The sequence below is a fragment of the Cariama cristata genome, unplaced genomic scaffold (assembly GCF_000690535.1).
Source record: "Cariama cristata isolate BGI_N322 unplaced genomic scaffold, ASM69053v1 scaffold2480, whole genome shotgun sequence".
Taxonomy (NCBI): domain Eukaryota; kingdom Metazoa; phylum Chordata; class Aves; order Cariamiformes; family Cariamidae; genus Cariama; species Cariama cristata.
Genome location: NW_009596196.1, coordinates 30,210 through 39,774, shown reverse-complemented (window position 1 = coordinate 39,774; position 9,565 = coordinate 30,210). Strand labels below are relative to the sequence as shown.

Below are 9,565 nucleotides of genomic sequence, written 5' to 3'. Positions count from 1 at the left end.
GAAAATTGAATACCACCCTGTGTTCCAGGCAGTAACGCAGCAACAAGCACAAAGAAGCCGTTTTACTTTTAGAGTAAGTTTTCTATTTATGGGCTCTGACAGTCTGAGGCTGAGTCAAACACAATACAGGCAGGCAGCAGCAGAGAAATGTGTCTCCGTAACCCTTGAAATGCAGTATTGATGTAAGACTCTCTTTACTTATCTCTGAGCAAAAGCTCCAGCTGAAGGGAATGATGCAGCCCCTACACATACATACACAAAACTTCTACTCATGTTTGCTTTGTGGTCCTGTCACCCCAGGTTCTTTCATCCATTTTCAATGTTAGGACATAGGCTTTAAGCCTGCCTGTAGGGTTTGAGCTTGGGGTCCATCAGGTGGCCTGTCAGGTTTCCAGGACGTGGGACAAGAGTCACTGGTATGGTCAGCTTCCACATGAGTTAGTGCATGTCTGGTCTGACTGCTGAACTTACATTATCACGATTAGTTTACGCTCTGCAGCTCTAAAGATATAAATTCCACAATAAATCTGTCCATTTTACATTCGGTAGAGTTTCACCGATATCAGTGGAGTTATTCCTGGTACCAGATACCAGTCCCAAAACGCATTTCTGCAAAGCTCACGTTTCTTTCAAAGTATCTGTATTATACACAGAAGATTCGGAAGTTTGCCCTCCCTGAAACCCTAAACATATTTTTGATATTTTCATTAATTCCAGTGCCAACAGCAAAAACTAACTCTATGCATAAGCACGTGTGTCTCAGATCCTAGCCAGTCCCTACACTTTTAAAATGCAACCAAAGATTATAAGGTAAAAACTGTTGCTTTTTTACTACGCCAGGTACCACTGTGTCTTTGTTCACTGTTGCAAAATCCATTATTACTAGTCCACATTACTGCTTCATTTTGTTATCCAGTTGTTACAGTTAAGTTAGAAAGATGTTTTACTTTACCTGTAAAGGACATGCAAAAAATCCTCACAATTCAGGATTTTCCATTCTAAAAGATTTTTACAACATTTAGTCTTTTACTTGAGATGCAATCTTCCAAATAACTTCAAGACCTGAAGTGAATTTCACAGCTTAACTAGTAACTACAAAACAAGCAACTAAAAAGAAAATACAGTGCCCTACAGAAACATATTTTGCAAATTAATTTTGACAAGTATAGTTTCCATTAACTTATTTATGGTAATACATTATTCATACTAACATTCACTGCATATATATATTAAAATAATTTTAAAAAGGCTTTCTGGCAAGCTACTTAGCACTTGCTGCTGACAGCATGGGACAGGCTACAACTTTTGTGTGGCTTATAAATTTTAAAGAGTAATAAATTGCGAATGGGATCTATTGTTCTGTTGTCATTTGAGAATGAGAAACAACGCTGAGAGCTCTTCTCTTATACAACTGGAATGCTGGAAAGCACCAAAAGTGCCAAAGGTAATGGGCTTTTTGGTAAGTATTCTTAATTTCCAACGTTACAGTTAGGAGGCTGAAGGTTTTCGTCCATTTTGTAACACTTCCTACAAATGTTTCACTGCCAGAAAACCCCACCATTTGTCTGAATGGTTTATACATCAGAATTTATATTTTAAATATTATGAAGTATGTCTTAAAAGTGTAGCCACGGTTGCACGGTACTTGTTTTTGCCATTAAAATCTGTTGCCTAGGAAATGACCCCCTTCTGCCATCGAAAGACTCCAATGTGTAATTATTCTTAAGCAGTTACTAAAAGGTGAATTTAATGTGGTGGCATGAAAAGGTTTAAAATGTATTGATGTTTAAGGGAGGAAAAACACATTTGTGCTGAAGTGAATACTGCCTGGCGTTGAAACTGCCATGAGAAAAACACATGTAGTAAACGTTGTATAAAATTACATATATCGTAATCTAATCTTAATTGCTTAATTTCTTTTATTGCCTAAAAAAAACCCAGTACAAAACCTACCAATAAATGTGCACTAGCAACACAGAATTCATACTGGAACTCAAGGACAGTCATGGAACCAGCTCCCCTACAATCCTTCTAAATACATGCCTAACTAAAACTGACATACAGTACTTCCAAACAGGTCCAGCTGAGAAAATCTGGAGAAAGAAATGCTGTCAAATAAGAGCAAAGCTCTTTTCCTCTGTGCAGATCTAAAAGTTTGGCCCTTTAAAATTAAATAGGCAGAGATAGTATTTAAATGAATGCATACTTCTGAGAAAAAAATTAACATCTTTATGCCATTACTTACCTCAAAGATGTCTTCTAGTAAGTACAATCTGATGGATAGATCCATTGGCCAGCAAAATCTCCAAAGCACTTCCAGACTCTGTTTTTAAATCTCATACTACAGTCAAGACCATCTCTCTCAATAAAAACCACTCTAAAAATAATGGCTAACAATAACCTAAACCCTTCTCTTGCTCCCAACGAGGATGGTGGGAAGTGTGTATTTTATTGCTATAGCACAGTTCCAGCTTTGTCATGTCTTCCTTCCCTACCAGGCCTTGGTTTCGTATTCTTCGTTGCTACTCTGGTACATGGGTAGAGCTGTTCTTGCGTACTTAGAGTCTTCAAGAGACACACGATGTCCCTAGCACCAAGACTGTTGCCCAGGTTTTCAAAACACTGGTTTCAGAAAGAAAGGTTTAAACTGAGGCAACGGGATTTGAGGTCCCAAAGCTCTGGGGTTCTTTTAAACTTAGAAACTTCTATAAAAGAGTTGCATCAGTAAGTCAGGAAGCAGCAGCACATTTCTGCAGAATTTGCACCATATTTATATGGTAAATTTCACACAGTTCTAGAAACCAGGACTATTGCTCCTGGGAGCCTGGACATGGCAAACAGAGACACCTGAAACTCAGCATCAATGTCCTACCTCCCACCTATAATGTAACAAGATCCTGAACAACTTACTTTTACACAAGCCTTCTTAAAAACAAAAGCAAATAAAGAAATTCCAAATCAACCCCTTGTAATCGCTTTATTGACATGCATCCCATTATCAACGCGGTAACGTGAAAGGCAATACATTTAGCAGTTACGGCAGCCACCCAATGCAAACGCTTTACAGCCTGACAATACCAAACTACAAGATGCTACTTAACCAGACCTAACGGCCCCCCAGTACGCTTTTGCTGACAGCGAGACCGCTCAGCAGCACCGGGAACTTCCTTCTGCTTCCACCTGATAAGGAAACATGCTATACACAGTGCATTAATCTCCTTCACTGTCTGACACAAAGCATTAATCACAACAGCTCGCTTCAACCACAATAAAACACAACGCCAGATGCTTAACCTATGTAGATGTCAAGCCCACGTATCTGCTGATGTTGCAAAAGCTCAATCGCATCCCGGCAATACAATACCTAAAAATACATCGGTGACGAGCAGGAACGCAGGTAGTCTTTTTACTCAAAACTCTGCAACCTAAGGCTCTTATCCAGTAAGAACATTGCCATTTGATTTTGCCAGGTGCCTGAAGAGCCATGTTGTAAAAGTTTAAAATATAATGATGCTTCTTGGTTACTGTGTTCAAAATACTGTAGTTTAGTTGCAACAGGTAGGAAAAAAAAGAGCTATAATGGTGACCAGAGAAGTGGAGAAATAAGAGATGTCAAAAGCATTTGACTAGTTCTGTGAAAGTTGAGAGTGCAACGATTCTTTAGAAATGAATTTAATTAGTTATGAGAGAAGAAGAACTAAAAGAATTGCTGTACAGTGGATGTGCACAGATAATGAACACAGTTAGATGGAAATTAGGAGAAGACACAATCATCAGATGAGTGAAGGTCTAGAACTGTCCAAACAGGGTAGTGGGAGCAAGGGGTCAGGCTACTGTATAAAGGCACATAGTTTCTATTTTATGAATTTGGATTTAAGTTTTCAAGGAAAAAATGCCTAATTCTATTTAAAAGAACTTTTCAATGCATAAAATTTTATTTGCTAAGAAGCACGTGCATCACACTCTCAGAAGTTGCCCAGGCACCTGTGTACATGGTCCTGGCCAGAACCGCCCAGAAATTTCACTTGAACAACCTTGGGAACTGAGCTTCAATAGCTAATTAATATAATGTTCAAGGAAATGAAGCATAAGCGATTTTTATATAACCATACTCTCTTCCCACATCACCCATAAACTTAAGCATATGCTTAAGTGATTTATTACATCAAGGCCAGGACGTTCTGCATGTTGCAAACATGAAATCTTACTCTCGAAGCATAAATGCTTTTAGCAAATGCTTTTAATCCTTGTGAATTGCAAGTATTCAGTTTAATTTTGAATCTTGACACATGTGCTACTGTGCACAGGAAAAAAGAAGAAAAAAAGACGATATATATTTTGTATAAGTTTGTGAAAGGTGATTAGAAATCTAGGCCTTGTGGTCTTATAGAACACCTGAAAAATAAGGACATTTGTCACTCACTTTGTTTCAGGCTTTTGCAAAAGTAATCTTCTCTGGCACTTTGAACAAGGACCATACAGGCTTTAAAGTTCAAATTAAACAGAAGAGCTTGGTTTATTTCATGAGGATGCTGAACATGCCTTCCTTTATTTCAGTGGGATATCTGAACATCAGATTGATTGTTTAAATAATTAAACTTAGAAATACTACAGAAACAAACATGAAAGTGGACAGACCTTCACCACTTATGTTTGTCCCTAACCTCTCTGCAATCTGATGTTAATAACGAAACAAGACAACGAACGGAGCTGGTCAGAAGGGCAGCTTATGGAAACAAAACAATATACGTGTGTGTGGCACGTGCCTGGGCACACACACACTGAGCAGCAGCACATGTTCAAACTCTAGAACAATCTGAGGAAAAGGGATTTAACTGGCACAAAGGCTGGTCATTTATATCACCTAATTCTTGCAAACAAGCCTTCAAAGTCTTTACCACCACAAAGTGCTTCAAATCACTCATTAATCACAAGAAGCAGTTAATCATAACTTTTATATTTCTTCATGGTTATTTTCTTCTGTTCTGGACCTGTAGTTCTGATTTACTTCAAAGAAGTAACTTCTCATTGCCAAGAAAGAACAAATACATATACCATGTTGTCAGAGCTTCTGGCTCGCTTCTTGAATCAAACCTCCTCAAAACTGCTCCAAAAGTCCAATTATTTAGCTGCATTGCTCTGGTACAACAGCGATGAAGTCATCCTTACGCCACCTAGAACTCTGTTTCCCATCCTGCTGTTTATCACATCATTCTCTCACGTCATCACCTCTGCCTCATGTGCCTTGTTACACTACTCCTCTCTTCCCTGCACTGCTCTTCTGGTTTTTGGTGTACCCCATTGGTCCCAAGGAGCTATTTAGTTGGGGCCTCTTCCAGCTCACTTGGAAATGCAGGAGCATAAAGGAGCATGTGGACAACAATCCTAAGCCCATCTCTCTTCATGGAGCTGTTGGGCCCCGTTTTCTTTGAGAACTATGCTGGATGAAGGCTTCTGCTACCTTCTTACCTACTGAAGCTGCTGGTCTGGGTGCCCTAAGGTTTCTACCTGCTCTTACTGATGGGACAGGGGCCATTCCAAACATCCTGCTTCCATCCCTACCTCTCAACTGATTTTGGCCCCGGGCAAGTAAGGGGACATAAGCAATGCCACCGCAAGAAACATCGCAGGGTATCCGAGCAGTGGAGGTGGGAAGTGAAGGCCAACAAGTTTGTGGGTGTGTAACAGTGGACCACATCTAACTGGTCTGAACATCCACAGGTCTACCGAAAACGACATCTCCACTCAATGGCCCAAGTAAGTATAGTTTCAGTGGCAGGGAAAGCATCACTGAAGTGTGTCACTTAGGCCTGCCATCCCTGCAATTCAAGCTACAAACAGTCCTTTCCAACAGCAGAAAGCCTGAGTGACAAGCCCTTTTACAAAACACCGTATTAAAAGGTTAAATCATTATTATGAATATGCACTGTTGTATTTTGGTGACATTTTACAGACATGCAGCATTTGTTTGCAATTATTCTATGAGTGTAGGATTGAGCGCACACCTACACTTTATTTAACATACAGTGACTTGCATTCCCAACTCGGAGCAGACGTACAGAAAATATTGTGCCCCCATGTCATTCCTGATCAGCCAATTCCTGTAATTTTAAGGCAGTAAAAGCTGGGGATTTGCACTGGAGCATAGTTAGAAGCATGTGCCAGTTGCTGCAGCTCAGCTGCCAGACGGTGCCATGTAAGAGGTGGTGTCTGCAGCACAGAAGTGGCCCGCAGGTTGTGCCAGCTCCATCAGTTTGCTGGACCTCAGTACACAAGTTTGAAGAGGGGAAAAAAAAAACACAAACAAAAAAACCCCAACAACAAAAAAACCCTCAACGACAAAAGGAATTAACTCTCTATGATCTGCCTTTTCCTTGTTACAGTCAGCATTTTCTGTGAGAACTGATTCTGTAAGAACAATACAAATCATACCCAGGAAGAGAGGCATCTATGGAAGAGCAAGTGCCTGCAGCACATGTGTGCACCAACATAAATTAGGGTAAGCTGGAGGTGTCCCACAAATCCTACTTGGAGGGTGTCAGCAAACATCATCACAACACCCTTCTTTCTGAGGTTTGTTTCATGTTTCCTCCTTATTGTTAGTCAGAAGGTGATTTCATTTTGACTTTGGTGTTCTGCTAGCACATCAGCACATCTCCTTCTAATAAATCCTTTGTTTAGTTTATATGAAGTGCCAATATTTGGGTAATAAGAACGATCTTTTAAGTACCAGAATTTCCTGCCGCTGATGTGAAATAAGGTAAGCACAGAGCAATATTCTAATATTTGTATGGATAAGAGAGGAGGTCACAATGTGTCTTCACCTACTCATGATAGTACTCTCACTGATGTCAAAACACAGTTTGCGTAAGCATGACAAAGCAGCAGGATTTACCCCTCCATCAAAACCTCTGGAAACACTAAATTTGCTTGGACTAGAAAAATAAGAAGCCTTATGAGAAAAAGAAGAAGTGTTTTGCCCTGAGGCAACGTTGGTTGCGGCAACGAGAGCCACAGGTTTCCTTCAGGAAGACATCTAGGTCAGAAGGCTTCCAGGGAGAGGGGTGGGAGTGCCTTCAGCTCACCTCTAGACTTTTGGGAAAGATGTCACTGTGTTCCCTCTGGATCTGAAATCTCTGGACCAAAACAGTTTTTCCATATTAAATCTGTTTTTCACGATATTCCCATGCCCCTAAAATTTCTAAGGTATAAACATACTAAAAGCTGGGGTAATTGTTAGGATATGTGGACTGGAATAAAACAGGACGCAGACACAAATTCAATGCTATTTTAAGACTTGTGATGGTAGTAAAAATCTGCAGAGATTTGAGCAGAAGTTCTCTCACTGGTTTTGGCGAAACACCCAGTTAAGCCCTGACAACGCTCGAGATTTTCAAAAGGGAATTTTCTGTGATTACAGCACAGAACACCCTCAGCTGCTCTCACATCTTACTTTGCATACCACTGTCAGAAAGCAGAGGCCTGGACTTATTACTGTTATTAAATGACAGAATTACCATCTTAGTTTCATTGTCACTGATTTTTTTCTTTAAATTTTACATTTCAGATGCTGATATACAGTTGTCACGACAGTATGGTTTCTGCTGAAGTTTGCATACCAGAGCACCTGTTCTAAACTATCAATTACACATACTGAAAAGTAAATACTGAAACCAGCCCCATCATTCCTGAATTGATCCCAACCAAATACATTTAAAAATGCACCACACGACGTCTCATCAGCTTGTACAATCCAAAAGCAGATAGCTGGAAATGCAATTTGATTCTGAACCAAATTTTGCTTTAGCATGCACTGTAGGATAATTGAGTCATTGTTTCAAATCAGAAACAGAGTACAGTGAGAATATAAAAACCACTGACCTTTCTTTGCTAGATTACTGTTGGGTTCATACTTCTCAATCAGCTGCTGGACTTGTTCTTGTTTTAATGGTGGATAAAGGATTTCATTTAATCGTGGATCACGTTGCTTAAAATTTATAAATTCCATCATCTGATCAACAGTAAGGTATGGTTTGCTCTTGGCACCACTAGAGAAAAAATTAAAGCAACAGCAAAGCCATTAAAATACATTTCCTTGAAATCTTGTTCAACATTCTGTAACCTCCCAGGAAACCAAAACAAGTTTCAAGCTATTGTACAACAAAAACATTGTCCCACTGTGTCTCTGGACTAATTTACTTTGCCAGCATGTAACGCCAGACGTTCTTCATTAAACATCTAGGAGTAAGATTTTTAAAAGTGTTCAGCATTATTGACATCAATGGGAAGAGTTGGAGCAACGCTAAAAGCTTTTCATTCCTCTGAATTCCTGGAACTAAGCAATTTAAAAAAGTAAAAAGAGAAAACAACATGGAATTCAATCCTGAGCTTGACACAACCCCTCCGTGCCCAACGATTCGGTTTTACTGCTGAATAACAGCAGCCCTGATTTCATTATTTTAGTATTTGTTTGGTGTTTTGTTGTGTGTGGTTTTTTTTTTTATAAACCTGCTAAAACATGCTAGGGACTCTGCAAAGCACGCAAAAAGATGCCTATTTAGAGAGTTAGTGAAAAGAGCAGAGTTTGGGTACAATTTGTACCCAGATGGAGATGCAGGAAGCCTCCAAGCCAGGTGATGTGCCCAGCGTTGTCTACAGCACCGGGGACTGGCCTGCTTCTACTCTGCGAGAGAGTCAGAGGGAGCCTAGCCCTGGGTTCAACGGGAGCAAACCAGGCCAAGGCTGCGTTCCTCTGAAACCTCAGAGAAAACAGGCACAGAAGGAGTACGTGAGCACACCCATGTTGCAAAGATATGTTCATTAATTGCTTTGGTGGTCTTGGGATGTATTTTGGAAATTACTTTGCTTGCCTATCGCTTCATGTTCCGACTCCATTGATGAGGTTCTGCTGAAACTGGGAAGGACAATGACTTGCTGCAAGGGGTAGAAGCAAGACGAGTTATATAGCTTGTAACTGAATGTATGGAATCAGTCGTAGCTGGTTGCTAATTTAATCTCACGGTGTGAATTCACAATGCACAAATCCTAAAAGTTACTGCATTTTTTGCAACTCCTAATTAAGCTTTTGGGGGTGATTATACATATTATCATGCCTATTGCATGCTGTTATTGCTTATTACTCTTCTTCCTTTACTTTCATGGAAGCCTAAGCTATCCTAATCCATGAAGAAAAACAAGACCCGGCAGTTGTGCTCCTCTAGGAACAAATTACTTTAAAACTCTAGCCATTAGAAATGGAGGCAAAAGCTTGGGAGAGAAAGAACCCTTGATCCAAGGTTAAATAACAGCCCTGCTTGACATTGAAATCTGTTCTTGGCAATTGCTGCATGCTGCTGTAGTCTAAATAACCTACTTTGCCATCCCCAGCCCAGAAAATCAGTGAAAGGGAAAAGAAACAACAACAAAAAAAAGAACGTCTTTTCTTACAACTCAGAAAAGATGTGGTCGATTTCAGGCCGAGGGCAAAGGTTGTTTAAGAACACCCTGTACACGTCTGGCGTGAAGTCGTCTTGAGGGATGGAATCATTCTGTGAAATGGGGAAAA

The 9,565-nt window shown here is 40.0% G+C and overlaps 1 protein-coding gene across 1 annotated transcript in view; it reads right to left on the bottom strand.

Annotated features, from left to right (window-relative positions):
- The window catches only part of PLCB1 (phospholipase C, beta 1 (phosphoinositide-specific)), a gene marked incomplete at both ends in the record, with an annotated part of 80,575 nt that overhangs the window by 53,779 nt on the left and 17,231 nt on the right, over window positions 1-9,565 (bottom strand). The window contains 2 exons of the mRNA XM_009704931.1: window positions 7,882-8,048; window positions 9,448-9,548. Of these exons, the coding sequence (XP_009703233.1) occupies window positions 7,882-8,048; window positions 9,448-9,548 (268 nt within the window). The remainder of the gene's footprint in view (window positions 1-7,881; window positions 8,049-9,447; window positions 9,549-9,565) is intronic.